The sequence below is a fragment of the Microcebus murinus genome, chromosome 18 (assembly GCF_040939455.1).
Source record: "Microcebus murinus isolate Inina chromosome 18, M.murinus_Inina_mat1.0, whole genome shotgun sequence".
NCBI classification, from domain to species: Eukaryota; Metazoa; Chordata; class Mammalia; order Primates; family Cheirogaleidae; genus Microcebus; species Microcebus murinus.
Genome location: NC_134121.1, coordinates 43,515,534 through 43,532,424, shown reverse-complemented (window position 1 = coordinate 43,532,424; position 16,891 = coordinate 43,515,534). Strand labels below are relative to the sequence as shown.

The window sequence follows — 16,891 nt, the reverse complement described above, 5'->3', positions numbered from 1 at the left end:
CCCCAAGACAGTGGATATTGGAACCCAATTACCTTTCCTCTGGCAAGAGGGAGGATGGGCAGGTGGGAATGGCCGACAGCCAGGAGCGGGAGATGTGGGAATAGCACAGCGTTGGAAATGATCTACTGAAAAAGTGTTATCTGATCTGTGCAGTTTAACTTGAGCTTTGTAGGTTGTGTTCGAAGCCAGGGTCCTTGTCTTTCCCATTCCACTGGGACAGCTGGAGACAGGGATCATCTCTCCATGACTCTCCACAGACCTCTCTCTGGACATCCACCCTCCCTGGGAGACACCAGGGCTCCCTCTCCACATGAAAGGCCTGGGGGAGGCAGGAACCCCCCGGGGGGGGGGGGGAGGAAGCCCTTGATCCTGGGACTCACTGTCCAGTGCTCACCTCATGAGGCCAGGGCAACAGGTTGCCTCCTCTTTCTTCACCCATCTTTGAGTCCACCCCATTCCAAAAGACCACATCCTGAGGCCTTCAGTTTTACCTTTTATTTCGCACGAATGAGAGGGATCTGACACCAGTTTAGCCTTTTGAGTGTGCAGAGCTCTGCCAGCCCCTGTCCCACCCCTCAGCCCCAAACCCAAAGATCTCAGCCCTAAAACCCACCTAAGCAGATTACCTCCCTCACACCCTGTGCTTTCTTCTTCTGGTGCCTTAGAGAAGGGAGCCTCTTTAGGGAAAAAGGGTGACTGAAAGCCCCGCCCTGACCTCCAGCACCCCAGGGACAGCTCAGCACCGGCCAGAGGCAAGTGAATCAAGGAGGGTGGACGGGACAGGTGAGGTAGGGCTGCCCTCCGGGAGCCGCCCTTCCCTGGCAGCCGGTCAGGCTAGGGAGGAGGCCCAGAGGGTCCCCCAGCCCAGATCCATGCTCCTGGGGAGGTGCGGATGGCGAGAAGAAGCACAAATAAAGGGGAAATATGGGGAAATAAAGAAGTGAGCTCAGCCCTGCTGTCTAGGGATGTGTGGTGTGGGGCAGGGGCCAGCAATGGCCCTATCCAACATCGGACCCCACTGTCCCCAAACTGCCTGTGTAACTCCTTTTAAAGAAGGACTCTGGGATTGGAAGAGGAAAATGGAACAGAGATCTGTGCTGTGGGAAGACTAGAGAAGTTTCCTCTGACAAGTTTTTAGACGTCTGGCTCCTACACGTCATCCCAGCAGAGGGAGGGTGACTGTCAGCAGGTCGATCCCACTGCCATGTCCCCCTAGCAGTGGGCCTTTGTGTCTGAGGCCAGGCCCAGGCCCCTGCGCTTCAGAGCTCCTCATGTACCCGCTCCTGGTCTTCGTCTGACTTCAGCTTGAGTTCCTCGAGCGTGATCTTGCCGTCCTGGTTTCGGTCCTGGTTCTGGAACATGTCCCCTATGGTTTTCTCGGGCTCCTGCCCAGGCATAAGGCGGCCTTTGCCCTCATTCACTTGAGCCTTGATGAAGGTGGAGAACTGGGGGAGGGGAGAGGAGGGTGGGCAGTGAGAGTCGAGGCTGAGCCTTGGGAGGGGCCCTGGGTGGAGGTTTCTTTTTTTCCTCCAGGCTGCCCTCCACCCCCAATTCATTAAGGACTGGGAGAGGACAGGTGCTGGTGCTGGGGTCCTGGATGGGGCCAGGGTGGAGGGCGTGGCAGGGGACAGTCAGTAATGGCCCCAGTAGGAGAACAGACTGCTTGTGTGCCAAGGAAAAGGCAGGGACAGGGGGCCTGAGGCATGTCACTCAGCACAGGGGCGGGGTGGTCAGGCAGGATGCGGGACATGCCAGCAGGCTTCCCGGGTGGGGTGAGTGCGTGGGCGTGGGTATAAGGATTGAGCCTCACCCACCTCCTCCGGGGGGACCTCTCCATCCTTGTTGAGGTCCATGTCTTCAAACAGGCTGGCAGGAGGGTCCTCATGCCACACAAACAGGTAGCCTGTGGGCAGCCCGTCCTCCCGGGACACCAGCTCCACCTCAAACAGCAGCACGGCACTGCCAGGGACCCCCCGGGCTGGAGGGAGGGAAGGGTCCCCATCAGGGGACCTGGCTTCACAATGTGCTCTCCAGCCCATGGGCCTCAGTTTCCCCTTTTGGGGGCTGGAGAGTGGGGTGTGGGATGAGTACAGAAGGATCCTGAAGGCTTCCCTGGCTGCCCCCACCAGCCATCAAGGCCCCTCACCTCCGCTCTCCCCATGGGCCAGGTGCGGGGGCACGATGAGCTGCCGCCTCTCCCCCACGCACATGCCCTGCAGGCCTGTGTCCAGGCCTTCGATCACCTTGTTGGCCCCCAGAGTCGCCTCCTGCGGTGCCCCGTAGTCGTGCCTGAGGAAGAGCAGATGGCCAGTTCACAGCCCGCTCTCCCCAAGCTGAGCCAGCACCAGCCCTGAGTTCCAGTCCTCCCCAATGCCCTGTCACGCAGTAGGGCACAGGGGCCCAGTGGTGCAGACATGGGCTTCCCTTTTCAGTGTGCCACTGCCCCTAAGTGCGGCCTCATGGGCTCATCTCTCCCTGCTTTGGTGTCCCCTCCATAAAACAGAAACAACAACTCTCCTCTGCTGCTGGCTTCACAGTCCCTTCCTCTCTGTCCCTTCCCCTCCAGAGTAAAGAATCCCAAGTCCTCATGGCTTCCTGACGCTCTCTGAGATGGGGACTTAGGGGAGCAAGAGACTGCCCCCCGAGGCTCAGAGATGGAGAGGGAGGAGCTGGAGTCTGGGGGACCCTTAGGAGGACTCCCCACACCTGTGCCCACCCAGCTGCCCAGCCCCGGCCCCACCCTGGACCCACGAGGAGAAGAGCTTGGTGCCATCCAGCAGAGAGCAGTTGTAGTGGTATCGAATAAAGTCCCCAGGCTTGGCCGTCTCATTGCAGCCCTCAGGGGGCCGGGACAGTATCTTGATTTCCACCGGATCTGCAGGGTTGTGGAAGTCAATGACGTGGACGTCGAAGATCAGCACAGCAGAGCCAGGGATCTTGTCTCCTGAGGCCAGAATGGAGCAGTGGGGTCAGCTGGGAGCTCTGGGAGAGGCTGCTTGAGGTCTCCGCAGAGGCCCCTAGACCTGACACCCCTTGCCCGCCACAGGGATCCACAGGAGGATGGATGGGATGTTTGTCCACAGAATCAACTCTTCTAATACCCTCTTGTTGGGGTAGGGCGAGGGAGGGGGCACTCCAGTTAGAAAGCCTTTTCCACACATCACCTTGCACACGCAGTGACTCACCCTGCGGGCAATATGACTTGTCCCATTTTACAGGTCAGGACACCGAGGATCCCAGCACAGCTGGGTTGTAGGGCTATGTTGGTCCTATTCTTCCAACCACCCTCCCTCCCCAAACCCAGGAGGTGGCTGTCCTTCTCCACCATGGAAGGGGGCAGTGGGGCACTGCCCTGGAGAAAATGGATGGAGTCCGTGTGGCAGGAATTAGAGGGGTGACCGGATGTAAACTGCACACGTTTCTCATTTCTCAGATGAGAAGGGCAGAGTGGTGGCTGGAATTCCACCACTGGGGGTGGGTGGCCGCAATGGGCAGTTCAGGGAAGGAGCTGCAGGTACAGGGGTGACCTCAGGGGTGGCGACGGGAGCAGGAGCAGGGAGCAGCCCTACCAGTTCCGTTCTCCCCGTAGGCGAGGTGGGGCGGGATGGTGATTCTCCGGCGCTCCCCTACGCACGCGCCTTGCAGCCCCTGGTCCATGCCCTGGATGATGTAACCCTGCCCGACATAGGTATTGTAGGTGTGGTTGCGGGAGTAGCTGTAACACAAGGTGGAGGCCAGGGAGGGAGTCAAAGGAGCCCCTCCTCTTCCAGGCAACTCCGAGTGAACCCCCACCTGCTGCCCAGGGCGACCCTAGCACCTGGAGTTTTCCTTCCTGCCTCAGCTTCTTCCTCCACCTTTCCCCAGCTGCCACCCCCCCTCCCCAGGACCATCCTGACCTGGAGTCAAAGAGGGTGCCATCCATCAGCGAGCCGTTGTAGTGGTATCGCATGAAGTCTCCAGCCACGGCTTTCCGGACACAGCCCGGGGGTTGCTCCAGTGTCACTAGCTGGACAGTGTCCTTCGGGTTGTGGACATCAACGAGCAGGACGTGAAAGACCAGGGAGGCCTGCGGGGGGATCACAGTCCCTGGGGAAGGGATAGGGCTTGAGCCACACAGTTGAGCAGCGACCTGGGGCTCCTTGACCCAGGAAGGCCTAGGTGGGCACCGTGCCCTTTCCCTCCCATCCGCAGCCTGGTTTCTTGCCCTTCTCGTGGGGCCTGAGCTGGGTTCCCCCAGGGCCACCACTAGCACACACTGAGCCTTTGTGTGAATCAGAGTAAAGCATCCCTTCTTAGTGAGACGATCACCAAGGGCTAGATTTCATCCTGACTTGCCTCCCTGGATGGATGCGCTTGTGCAGTACACAACCTGAACAAGTGTATGCGGAGCCTGGTTTCCCTCTTCTGGAGAATTCCTCATTGAGTCCCCGCCTGCCCTCACCATAGCCTTTCTCTCCATAGGCCAGGAATGGAGGGATGATGATCTTCCTTCTCTCTCCAGGACACATGCCCAGCAGCCCCTGGTCCATGCCCTTGATCAGCCAGCCAGAGCCAATGTAGGTGTCGTAAGTGCCGCCCCGACTGTAGCTGCAGAGAATGAGGTGGAGGTGCTGCTGCGGGGGGCGGGAGAGGCAGGTGGGCCCAGGACTTCCCTCCCTATGCCACCGCCCCTCGTGCCCCAGGGCTCCCCTCCGGCCCCTTATTACCTGGTGTCGAAGGAGGTGCCGTCCAGCAGAGTGCCGTTGTAGTGGTAGCGGACAAAGTCGCTGTCCTGGACCATGCGGGGGCAGTGGGGCGGGCGCAGCAGGATGCTCACCTGCACGGTGTCCGCCTTGTTCCACACATCCAGCAGGACCACGTCGAAGTAGAGGGTGGCATCGGGTGGAATGAGCCCCGCTGTGAGGGCAGAGCAGCAGGGGCTTGTGTTTGGCGCAGACCCCAGGGTGGGGTTGGAGTGGGGTCTGAGAGTCCTGCTCCCCTCCTCCCCCACCCCAGCTCCTCTCCTTCCCAGCCAAGCCAAGATCCCACCCAGGGCCCTGTCACTCCCCTTTCCTCTCATCCCAGTGGCAGGAGATTGACACTCTAGTCCCAGAGCTGCCACTGTTCATACTGCATGTGCAGCATGACCCTGGACAAGTTGCTCCCTGTCTCTGCACTTCAGTGTTCTGGCCCTGGGATCCCTGATTCTACCTGCTGGTCTCCTCCGCCCACCCCCAGCCTGTGCCTGCCCTTCTCACCCACGCCGATGCTGCCATAGCCCAAGTGCGGAGGCACGATGAGGCGGCGCCGCTCGTTGACACACATGCCCATGAGGCCCCGGTCCATGCCGGTGATAAGGCGCCCCACGCCCACCACGATGGCCACCAAGGTGCTGCGGTCATAGCTGAGAGAGGGACAGATGGGATATGGAGACTTTAGGGGTGCAGAGGGGAGGACTCACACAGCCATGGTCTGTGTCATGCAGTCTGTCCCTCCCATGGTCACATCATGCACAGGAGCACACAGGATCCCCTGCCCGTACACAGGTGAGACGCATACACACGCTCCTCTCCTGTCTTTCAAGTCTCCCTCCTAGGTCAGCCGTGATGCCCCCTTAAGAGGATGGGCCGATACAAAAGGGGACCCCTTCCAGGAGGCCAGGGCCTTCTATTGCCCTGGGATGGGGGTCGGGTGGGGTGGACAGGCCTGGCCACTGCTACTGTTTGCAGACTTCAAATGAGTACAGCACAGAGGGGCAAAGGAACATTTACTGAGCACTTAATACATGCCAGATGAAATGCTTGTCATTTTACATTCATTATCTTACTTAATCATCCCCCCTGTGTGGTGGGCATTATTGTTTTTGCTTTTCTTATGAGAAAAATTGAGACATGAAAGACTAAGTGCCTGGCTCAAGGTCACATAGCTGATATGTGGTCAGCTGAATCCCAAAGCCCTTGTTTTTGTCACTGCATTGTCACTTCTCCAAGAAAAGGAAGGGGAAGCAGAGCTGGCAGAGGTGGGGACGGACAGCGGTTTCAAATTGTGAAAAGGCCTATTTTAAAATTGCCATGGCTTTTATTTGTTTTTAGTTATATGCTTCTCATTTATTTTCAGTTTTCAGAAATTTTTTATTGTGATGGAAGTGGGCCATGGGTTAAGAAAGTTTTCGAAGCTCAACACTGATGAGCTGGGCCCCAGCCAGGCTCCCAGAGTCCCCACGAGGGCTGTACTCCTGGTTACTGCCTGCACTTGGCTTTGCCCATGACATGGGTTTCAGGTCTGGCCTGTTTCCTTCATAGTGCTGCTAGGAAGGCCCAAGCTCTGCAGAAGTTTCTATAAGTTAAACTCCAACAGGGCATATGGTTCTCATAACAGTCAAGGTTAATATGTATGGAACCTGCTCAAGGACGCCAGGCACTGTGAAGAATCTACTTTCATTCATCTTGTTTGAGTCCTAACAGCAGCCTTAGCCAGTGGGTGCTGTTTTTATCTCCATTTTTTAGATAAGGAAAGTGAAGCTTAAAGAGACAAAAATCTTTGTCTGCAGTCATAGCCTGGATTTGGACCCTTTGAATTCTGAAGTTTGTATTCTCACCCAGTATATAGTACCTGCTGTCGGCCGAGTTGTGTGTTGTTTGGGGAAGGGTCTAAGGAATATGAACTCAGAGACCCAAGGTTTACCCCTGAGGCTGGCGCACAGCCCTGCCCTGCCCTGCCCCTGCCAACAACAGTGCAAACCAAAGGCTGGCAGGACGGGCAGCCGGGGCACTGGCCTGGTGCAGCTGGAAGCGTGGGAGGTGGGGGTGTGGAGAACCGCAGAGGGAGGCACAAAACCCTCAGAGGAGCCCAGAGTGGCAGTCTCAGTGGGTGACACGTAGACAGATGGGGCCTCTGACCAAGCCATGCCCTATCCCCCAGGTCCATCCAACTGTCTTATTATAATGTCCACCAGCTTTATGCCCACCCAGCGGCTGCTGAAAATTCCCACCCCCTCCAAAAAATGTTCTATTCCTCGTTCTCTAAACACAAAAGCACTGAAAACTGGAGATGGAACCAGGAAGGGAGTCAGGGTAGGTGGAAAGGAAGAGGGTCCCAGGCTGATGACAGACGACCCAGGGTTCCCACATAGCAGGGACCACCCCTTCCCCCACCACTGTAGGCCAGAACAGCCCCCTCCACCTTGTCCTTAAACACAGCAATGGTAAGTAAACAGGGCACCTTGATTATCAAGTAAGTTGAGGGACATGTGGAGCTTCTGTGAAAGAAATTGGGGTCCTTTGAGAGGTGAAGGTTCGGAATTGGTGCAGGGGGCTATCCTTGGGGAGATGGATGTCTAGGAGCCCCTGAAGGTGCTGTCTGGGGTTAGGGGATCACCGAGTGAGTACTGGGATACAGGGCTTAAAAGAGGCAACAAAGTAACCACAGGACCCAGATCCGGGGTTCAGGGAAGGGCAGTGGCGAGTCTGGGGGCGACCAACGCATTACCTGGAGTCAAACTTCTTGCCATCCTCGAAAGTGCCATTGTAGTGGTAGCGCACAAAGTCCCCCATCTGCACTTCCCGGGGACAGGCCCTGGGGATGTGGTACCTCTCGATGACCACATCCTCCAGGGGGCCCCCAGCCGGGCTGGCGCGCCCCAGCCCCCTCCCCACGGCCTGCACAAGCAGCAGCAGCAACTGCAGCAGGGGGAGCCGGAGGAGGGTGTAGCTGGGGGGCCCGGCGGGGAACATGGTGCCTGGAGTTGGGACTTCAGGCAGTGAGGCCGAGGGAGCCTCCTTTCCCCTCCTCCCGGAGGTGGCTCCCCCCCTTCCTGTCCCCCTTCCCAGCCCGCCCCGGGCTGGTCCACGTGGAATGGGGGCTGGGGAGACTGAGCTGGCCGGGCGGGGTGTGTGGGGTCGGGGTGGGATGGGAGGAGGGGGCCAGGCTGAGGGTGGTGGAGTGGGAGTAACGGGCCGCAAAGAGCTCCGGATTCCCCTCCCCCATCTCCACCGGGGCTGAGACCTGGGGCCTGGCCGGGGAGGGAGGTTCGGGAAAGATGAGTAGTCTGAGTGGACTCCAAAAAAAAAAAAAAGTTCAGCCTCTTTTTCCGGAGTCCCCGGGTCCTAAAGCCGGGCTAAGGCATCCCTTGCTGCTGGCACCCCCAAATCTAGGCCCCTCCAAGTGGGTGGTGAGACCCCAGAATCTGAGGGGGTATGTCAGTGTTTGCTCCCCTCTCCCAACTGTCCTCCAAGGGAAGGTCTCTCCAGGAAAGAGCAGCTTTGTCCCGCAAAAGCTAGACTGCAAGGACTCTGTGACACGGGGATGGGACCGAGTAGGTGGAGGTGACGGAGGAAGGCGTGCAGGCTGCAATCAGGTGTGTGCTACCCGACGTGGGCGGGGGAGACACCTGGAGTGTGCAGCGGGGCGCGGGGATGGAAGACGGGGTTCCCTGGCTTCACCCTCTCAGGCAGGGTTGAGGGAGGCGGCACGTCCCTCAGCGACTTGATCTTAACGTGGGACGCTATCTTTGGGGAGGCGCTTTCTGGGTAGCCCATCTTTGGCGTGAAGCGTTCCCCTATCTACCCACTATCTGCCAAGGGTTAGACCCCTCCAAGGGCAGGAAGTCAGGCCAACGTAGGGGACCTAGGACATTACTGGACCCTCTGAAAAAGAGGGGAGACGCGACCTAGGCCCCTCCCCCGCCGTCCGGCCCTGAGTGCCCGGCGCTAAGACCCAGCGGGCGCGCCACCAGCCCCGGCCCCCGCCCGCCCCTCGGGCCGGGCCGCCCTCTGCTCCGTGGAGCCGGCCGGCGGGGGCATGGGTCGCGCGGCTTGGGGGCTGCTGTGGCTGCTGCTGGGCAGCGCCGGCGCGCAGTACGAGAAGTACAGCTTCCGCGGCTTCCCGCCCGAGGACCTGATGCCGCTGGCCGCGGCCTACGGGCACGCGCTGGAGCTGTACGAGGGCGAGAGCTGGCGCGAGAGCGCGCGCTACCTCGAGGCGGCGCTGCGGCTGCACCGGCTGCTGCGCGACAGCGAGGCCTTCTGCCACGCCAACTGCAGCGGCCCCGCGCCGCCCGCCGCCTCCAGCGCCGCGCCCGCGCCCGGCCCCGACGGCGGCGGCGACGACGAGTGGGCCCGCGAGCTGTGGCTCTTCGGCCACGTCCTGGAGCGCGCCGCCTGCCTGCGACGCTGCAAGCGCACGCTGCCCGCCTTCCAGGTGCCCTACCCGCCGCGCCAGCTGCTGCGCGACTTCCAGAGCCGCTTGCCCTACCAGTACCTGCACTACGCGCTGTTCAAGGTGGGCGCTGCGCCCGGCGCCACCCGCCCCGGGCCCGTCTCGGGCGCAGCGTCGGGTTTCCGCACCGGCCGGACTGGGAGCGTTGCCCTCCCCCAGAGCACGAAGCCCGCTGTGCACTCAGGGCTGCGGGCTCTGGCCCTCCTGACCCGCTCCCCGCACGCCCCCACCAGGCTAACCGGCTGGAGAAGGCGGTGGCCGCGGCCTACACCTTCCTGCAGAGGAACCCTAAGCACGAGCTGACCGCCAAGTATCTCAGCTACTACCGGGGGATGCTGGACATCGCCGACGACGCCCTCACGGACCTAGAGGCCCAGCCCTATGAGGTGGGGGCGGGAGAGACATGGCTTGTAGAAGAGGGAGGTGTTGGGGTCCCTCTGACTCCCCCTGCCCTGCCCTCCTCCAGGCCGTGTTCCTCCGGGCTGTGAAGCTCTACAACAGCGGGGATTTCCGCAGCAGCACTGAGGACATGGAGCGGGCCCTGGCCGAATACCTGGCGGTCTTTGCCCGGTGTCTGGCCGGCTGCGAAGGGGCCCACGAGCAGGTGGACTTCAAGGACTTCTACCCAGCCATAGCAGGTAGCCGGCCCTGCTTCCTAAGGCCACTTGACACAGATACACATCCCCCGCGCATGGAACACGAGGAAGTGCTGCGGAGTGATGTGTTGTCTCAGCCCTCACGGAGCCTCCAGTCTGCCCAGAGAATCTGCTGGGTGCAGAGCGCTACAGTCAGGAGTGTCCAATGTGCTGGGCATCTGTGCAGAGAGGCGGTGACATCCAAGAGGGTCTGGGAAGCTTAGATTCACAGGCTTCCAGGCAGAGAACACTGCAGGGGCAACGGTGCCCCCCCTGGGGGGAGGAAAGGGCTGTCTTTTGCTTCTGTGTTTGGGCTTCTGTCTTGCTCCCCAACCCCACCTGCTGTTCTCCCTGAGGGCTCTGGCTCCCTCTGGCTTGGGTTTGAGGTTGAGTGGTGGGGTAGGGTAGTAAGTGAGCCCAGCTCACAGTAATCTACCTCAGCATCACAGATCGTATGTCCTAAACACACATTATCTCTCCTGTGATTGCAACAGCAACGCATTTTCTGGACAAGACAAGGGGCCCAGGAGGCAGAGCTGGAATTTGGAGTCCGATGGTGGATGGAGCTGTTCAGCCACACGGCGAGCTCCTCACTGCTGCCCCCACCCCCAGATCTCTTTGCAGAGTCCCTGCAGTGCAAGGTGGACTGTGAGACCAATCTGACCCCCAATGTGGGCGGCTACTTCGTGGACAAGTTTGTGGCCACCATGTATCACTACCTGCAGTTTGCCTACTATAAGCGTGAGCCTGGATGGGCTTGGGCAGGGGATGAAGGGGTGAGGGAGAGGGCTGGGTTGGGAGCCTCCCAGAGTGTGGGGAGCCAGCCCTGAGAACCGAGGACTTGGGTGGTGGGAGGAAACACCAGGGGTGGTGGGCAGTTGGGAAAGGACCCCTGGGGGTCTGGGGCAGGTAAGAGGCTTATGAGTGGGAACAGAGGGTGGTCTCAGAGAATCAGAGCATTTCGGGCAAATGACTGGACAGCCAGCAGCTGCAAAGCACTTACCAGGTTACGAGGCCCTTTTTCTCACTAGATCTTCTCACAACACCATGCAGCTGACATTCCCCAACTCATTTTTCAGATGAGGAAACTGAGACTCACAGAGGGGAAAGAGCCATTTGGTCACAGGACTAATAAAAAGCACCAGGACTTGTGGCTATCCTTACTTGCGAGAGATCCTGGCAGCAACTGGGGCTGGGTGGACAACCTCCAGGGTTCTGGCAACGCAGAGATGCCGAGATGCAGACAGGACCTAAGCTGGAGTGTAGGGCCAAGAACCAAGGGGCTGGGAGACCCCTCATGGGTGTAAGCAGAGAGTAGAGAGGCTGAGGTCCTCCAACTCCTCAGTGCCACCATGCTTCTGCTGCGGAAGTTGGAGCAATTTATGTAACCTCTCCATGCCTCAGATTTCTTGTCTGTAAAATGGTTATGATATAAATGAGTTGCACAGGACCTGACACAGTAAGTACCCATCTCGTGCAAGTTTGCATTATTCTTGGGTGGGGTATAGAGCCCAGCAGACATTCTGGGAGGCAGCTGGCAGCAGGGGCACTGGGCTGAGCTGCAGGCTGGGGTTGGGGTGGCCTAGGTGGGGTGGACTCTGAAGGGACTGCTCCTCACCCTGCCCTGCTGCAGTGAACGACGTGCGCCAGGCTGCCCGCAGCGCCGCCAGCTACATGCTCTTTGACCCCAAGGACAGCGTCATGCAGCAGAACCTGGTGTATTACCGCTTCCACCGGGCTCGCTGGGGCTTGGAGGAGGAGGACTTCCAGCCCCGGGAGGTAGGTACCCCTTGCTGGCATGCAGTTTGTAAAAATATCTCATGGCTTCCTCGGAAGACAGGAGGGGAAGTGGAAAGAAAGAAAGTAGGTTGCAGGCCAGGCACGGTGGCTCATGCCCATAATTCTAGCACTTTGGGAGGCCGAGGCGGGTGGATTGCTCAAGGTCAGGAGTTCAAAACCAGCCTGAGCAAGAGCGAGACCTCGTCTCTACTATAAATAGAAAGAAATTAATTGGCCAACTAAAAATACATAGAAAAAATTAGCCGGGCATGGTGGCACATGCCTGTAGTCCCAGCTACTCGGGAGGCTAAGGCAGGAGGATCGCTTGAGCCCAAGAGTTTGAGGTTGCTGTGAGTTAGGCTGATGCCACAGCACTCTAGCCAGGGCAACAAAGTGAGACTCTGTCTCAAAAAAAAAAAAAAATAGTGGGTCACGTTTAGAGTCCTGAGTTTAAAGCCCAGCCCCACAGCTATGTAGTCCTGGGAGCATTATGTCCTCTGCCAAATCTGTTGCCCTACCTGCAAAATGGAGACATCTGGCTGTGGGAGGTACCAAAATATGTGTCTATTCCAGCCTTCCCTCCTGCACACCTTCATCACCCTCACTGCTGACCTTTGCCCCTCTTCCCCAGGGCCCCCTTAGCCTGACCAGCTGAGGAAACCCCTTGTAGTCTGACAAATACGGGCACATGGTGCCACTCCCACTTTCCTTGTCAGTGGCAGACATTGCTAATCGATTGAGGCACTGTTTCCCACTGAACCCTCAGAATCTTCCTTAACCCAGCGCTCCCAGCAGCTATGATTATTCGATCAGCATGTGAGCTGATACCTGTTCCTTGGTCCTTGAGCTGGAAGAGGGCCAGTGGGCCCAGATCCTAGGAGCCCTGGCTCCCTGCCATCTGGCAGCAGAGTCCAGCTGAGTCACACTGACCCCCATCTCCTTCCAGGAGGCCACACTCTACCACAACCAGACCTCCGAGCTGCGGGAGCTACTGGAGTTCACCCGCATGTACCTGCAGTCAGACGACGAGGTGAGTGGCCCCTGCCTCCAGGGCCCGGCTGTGATGGGGTCCTTGGGCCTTTTCCTGGGGCCACTACACATGCCAGAGTTCAGTCCCAGTCCCCAGGAGTCAGCTGCAGTGAGCAGGAGAGGTTGTCCTAGTTCCCCCCTGCCCCCACTTTTTTTAGGGGGGACAGGGTCTCACTCTGTCACCCAGGCTAGAGTGCAATGGTGTCATCACAGCTCATTGCAACCTCCAACTCCTGGGCTCAAGCGATCCTCCTGCCTCAGCCTCCTGGGTAGCTGAGCCTACAGGTGCCACCACCATGCCCAGCTAATTTTTCTATTTTTTATAGTGACAGCCTCTTGCTCTTGCTCAGGCTGCTCTCGAACTTCTGGGCTGAAGCAATCCTCCTGCCTCTGCCTCCCAGAGTGCTAGGATTACAGGTGTGAGCCACCATACCCGGCCTGTCCTTGTACCTTTTCTACAGTGTTCCCTTTTCTCCCCCACCTCGTTGTTCTGTACGTGTCCCAGTTCTGCTTCCCCCAGGCCAGTTCAGATGGTGCCTCCTCCAGGAAGCCCTCGCTGCCTGCTCTGCCTCTGTCTTCTGAGCTCCCAATGCCAACTCTGATCCTCCGTGCATCCCTGGCCACCTGTGGCCTGGACCTGGGGTTGTTTGCAGCCCTGGTCCATCTCACCCTTGAGCCCCTTCTCCAGCCAGTCTCCTGGAGGATTGCAGTCTAAGTCAGGGGACCAGCTTACTCCCAGCTCTCAGCACGGCACCTGCACTGAGCTCCTGCTCCCTGCTCAGAACTGAGTTTGAATGAACCAGCAAATAAATGATTGAACGAATACTGGATGCCAGGAAGGAAGGACCATAGTGCATTACATTGATTTCAAATGAGGGTTTGACAGCCTGAACGTCTCCGTGGTGCTTTGCTCAGTGGTTATTTATTCATCACCTCCTTAGCTCACACCACCACGCCCCTGCTCATCAAACACAGGGGCAGGGTCCACACTGTCCGCACCCAGGCTTAGGTGCTAGCCAGACCTGGCCTCACCACTTACTGGTTGGGTAGCCTCCAGGCAAGCCTTAGATGGCCTCTCAAACGTCTGTTTCTTTTTTTTTTTTTTTTTTTTTTTTGAGACAGAGTCTCACTTTGTTGCCCAGGCTAGAGTGAGTGCCGTGGCGTCAGCCTAGCTCACAGCAACCTCAAACTCCTGGGCTCAAGCAATCCTCCTGCTTCAGCCTCCCAAGTAGCTGGGACTACAGGCATTCGCCACCATGTCCGGCTAATTTTTTCTCTATATATATATATATATTAGTTGGCCAATTAATTTCTTTCTATTTATAGTAGAGACGGGGGTCTCGCTCTTGCTCAGGCTGGTTTCGAACTCCTGACCTCGAGCAATCCGCCTGCCTCGGCCTCCCAGAGTGCTAGGATTACAGGCGTGAGCCACCGTGCCCGGCCTCAAACGTCTGTTTCTTAATCCATCATCTCTCCCCATCGAATGGGGAGAATCATGCCCATCTTACACCCTTGTGGTGAGAATTAAATGACATCATGTATGTAAAGCACTTTCTCTACAGCCAGCACATAGTAGGTACTCAGTGAGTGTAGCCATTTTGATGCCTGTCACTGTGGCCTGGTGTTTGCCAGACACCAGGCTTGGGGCTGGGGTTAGTTGTTGAAAGGCACAATCTCTTTCCCAAGCAGCTCACCATCTAGGGAGGGAGACACAACCAGCTACCGGTGGGCGGTTCCTGGAGGGGCAACAGTATGAGCAAGTGCTATGTGTGGAGCAGCAGTATAGTCACCAGGGCATTTGTGCCTATGGGGCGGGACTGTGGAGGGGCAGTGTTCGTGCTCACACTAGATCTCTGCAGGTGAAGCCCGCGCATCCGTTCAGGGAGGGGGCAGTTTGGCAGGAGAAATCCTCAAAACAGTCTCCTTAGACCTTCAGACTAGGGAAGGAGAGGCTTTGGGGACTGAGAAGTGGGTAGGAGGTCCCCTTGGCCAGGAAGGGAGCCCTTCTGGGCTTGGGCCTGCCCTGCCCTAGTCTCTCACTCACCAATGGGGCTGTTCTAGATGGAGGTAGAGGAGACAGAACTGCCCACGCACTCCAAGGATGCCCCATCTGATGCCGAGTTTGAGGGGGAAGGTGACTATGAGGAGAGCATCTATGCCGACTGGTGGCAGGAGCCAGATGCCAAGGGTGACGAGGCTGAGGCTGGTCAGTGACGTGGGTCCTGGATGGGGTGGGGGAGGGACACAGCTTGGGATGGAGGCTGGGGACAGATGGATCCACCCACTGCACTTCGGAGCCCAGAATATGTGTGTGGGTGCCGGGACCCCTCCTCTCGGAGCTTCCAGCAAGCCCTGTCCCGCTTGGGGGAGGGGGGAGGTGCAGTGTCTTCTCTGGAACTGGGACCAGCAGAGACCTGTTCCTGGAGACCCTCACTCCTGTCCACCCCACCTCCTGCCAGGACGGCACCTGGACAGTGCTTTCTCCTTTGCTTTTAGAGCCAGAGCCTGACCTGGCATGAGAAGGGGGCACCCACGCCCCTCAGGAGCTTGGAAAGCCTGAGCCCGATGGCACCACCCTCGTCAGCCCAGGCGGCAGCAAGAACTATTTATTAAAAACTTGAAACGGACACAGCTGACTGGGCCCCTGTCCTGCCCTACCGTGAGCACTGCCGCCCACACCCCATCCTGTCTGTGCCTTCTGTGTCTGGACCACAAGGCGGCAGGTGGGCTCACGGGGCTCCGTCCTCCTCCCTGCTGCTCCCCCACCTGGAGGAGAAGCTTCCAGCTGCTGGCGGGAGTCTCAGTTGGAATTGCAGAGGGTCGGGCAGGGTCGTGAAGAGCTCTGGACCAGCAGTCCAGCGGTTCCGGTTCCCTGACAGCAGGTGCTCAATAAATGTTTGCAATAAACACAGCACCTGGGTCCAGTCTCCCCAGGGCTCGCCTGCGAGGACACAGGTTCTGCCCTCCCTGCTTCTGCGCCCATCTCCTCTCATCTGTAGAGTGGGGCGAGGGGCACAGTCCAGTCCAGCGCCCAGGCTGGTCCTCCGTCCGCTGGGGCGGGGGACGTTGTGTGAGCAGCGCGTGCAGCGTGCGACTGCAGACCCGCCGCCAGGGGGCGTGAGGACACAGCGCCCGCCCCAGGCTCGGGAAAATGGTGGATTCAGATTTCTAAGGTGGGATGTCTGCATTTTCCCTGTTCAGCATCGCTTCCCTGGGGAATGTGGCAAGTGTGCGGAGGGGGCCCAGGACGTTTACTCCTGCTGTTTACTTTCCCGGCATTTACTGGCCCAGGTTCCTTAGAGTCGGAGCAGATGTGTCCTGCCCTTCCCCCTGTGGCCATTCCTCCATTCCAGAGCCAGGTTGGGGACCTAGCTTAGCAGCCAGGGGAACCCTATAATGTAGTTTGATTACCTGGCACTTCTTGGGGTGCAGTGGCACAGCCAGACCCCTCTTGCCCAACTTACATTGGCTCCAGGGGGCAGAGAGTCCAGAGGTGTGGGGGCAAGGATGGTGCCTGTTAGCTACCACCCAGCACTGTGACTCACAGCAGGGAGGTGGGGGCAAAAGGGGCCTCTCTGGGAGAGACCCAGGACCAAGGCCAGCCAGGTGACAATGCTGTCCCACATTTCTAGCCTCCCAGGGTGTAGGGTGGTAAAGGTGTCTTTCTGCTGGAGGGTGGAGTCAAAGCTGAGAAGCTGAGTTCTCACTGCCACACCCCTGCCCTCCCCCTAGATGTGCCAGGTGACACCTCTGTGCCCAGGAGAACTGTCTATCCACCCCCCCAAACCCCTCCCCTAGGCCTTTGGTCACGATGAGGGCTGGCAGGGCAGAGTCTGAGTCTGGAGCAAGGGTTGGGTCCAGGCTGGGCGCTTCACTCCTGCCTCCTCCCTCCCATAGGTGGGTCTGCCAGGGAGACACGTCTGCCCTGCTAGCGTTTCCTGACAGCTCCCAGGTGCCAGGGTGGCCCTGCGCCACCCCACCCCTTTCAAGCTACTGTGTTGTCAGCTCCAATGAGGCTCCACTCCTGTTTCTGGGAGGGGCTGCCCTGCAGGGCTGGCACTGGAGAGGGTGGGAGTGGGATGTGCTGGAGCGTGTCTGCGCAGACTTGGCGCCTGGCGTGAGTACCAGCTTTGGAATCTGGACGGCTGGGCGTGGGTCTGAGTGCTTGTGTGCGTGTGCGTTGCATGGATGTGTGGATCTGGGTGTGAGCGTGCGCCCGGGTACACAGGTCTAGAATGTCTACCGTAGCCTCC

The 16,891-nt window shown here is 58.7% G+C and overlaps 2 protein-coding genes across 2 annotated transcripts; one reads left to right on the top strand and one right to left on the bottom strand.

Moving 5' to 3' along the window:
• Positions 1–480: 480 nt before the first annotated feature.
• Positions 481–7,849, bottom strand: FKBP10 (FKBP prolyl isomerase 10). The gene is made up of 10 exons (XM_012765754.2): positions 7,468–7,849; positions 5,238–5,383; positions 4,707–4,896; positions 4,442–4,587; positions 3,897–4,086; positions 3,570–3,715; positions 2,752–2,944; positions 2,147–2,289; positions 1,815–1,978; positions 481–1,445 (listed from the first exon to the last, which is right to left on the bottom strand). The coding sequence occupies exons 1-10, from the start codon at positions 7,710–7,712 to the stop codon at positions 1,260–1,262; spliced, it is 1,749 nt and encodes a 582-aa protein (XP_012621208.2). The 5' UTR covers positions 7,713–7,849; the 3' UTR covers positions 481–1,259.
• An 869-nt stretch (positions 7,850–8,718) lies between these two features.
• P3H4 (prolyl 3-hydroxylase family member 4 (inactive)) lies at positions 8,719–15,549 on the top strand. The gene is made up of 8 exons (XM_012765755.3): positions 8,719–9,258; positions 9,429–9,581; positions 9,662–9,833; positions 10,443–10,571; positions 11,464–11,609; positions 12,556–12,639; positions 14,700–14,844; positions 15,135–15,549. The coding sequence occupies exons 1-8, from the start codon at positions 8,779–8,781 to the stop codon at positions 15,155–15,157; spliced, it is 1,332 nt and encodes a 443-aa protein (XP_012621209.1). The 5' UTR covers positions 8,719–8,778; the 3' UTR covers positions 15,158–15,549.
• Positions 15,550–16,891: the final 1,342 nt, after the last annotated feature.

Excerpts from the sequence above, each read along its gene's own strand:
- FKBP10 (XM_012765754.2), bottom strand. The coding sequence starts at position 7,712 with ATGTTCCCCGCCGGGCCCCCCAGCTACACCCTCCTCCGGCTCCCCCTG. Across the intron at positions 5,384-7,467 it reads GGCAAGAAGTTTGACTCCAG|CTATGACCGCAGCACCTTGG; the intron begins GTAATGCGTTGG and ends TCCCTCTCTCAG. Across the intron at positions 4,897-5,237 it reads CTATGGCAGCATCGGCGTGG|CGGGGCTCATTCCACCCGAT; the intron begins GTGAGAAGGGCA and ends CTGCCCTCACAG.
- P3H4 (XM_012765755.3), top strand. The coding sequence starts at position 8,779 with ATGGGTCGCGCGGCTTGGGGGCTGCTGTGGCTGCTGCTGGGCAGCGCC. Across the intron at positions 9,582-9,661 it reads TAGAGGCCCAGCCCTATGAG|GCCGTGTTCCTCCGGGCTGT; the intron begins GTGGGGGCGGGA and ends GCCCTCCTCCAG. Across the intron at positions 9,834-10,442 it reads CTTCTACCCAGCCATAGCAG|ATCTCTTTGCAGAGTCCCTG; the intron begins GTAGCCGGCCCT and ends CCCCACCCCCAG.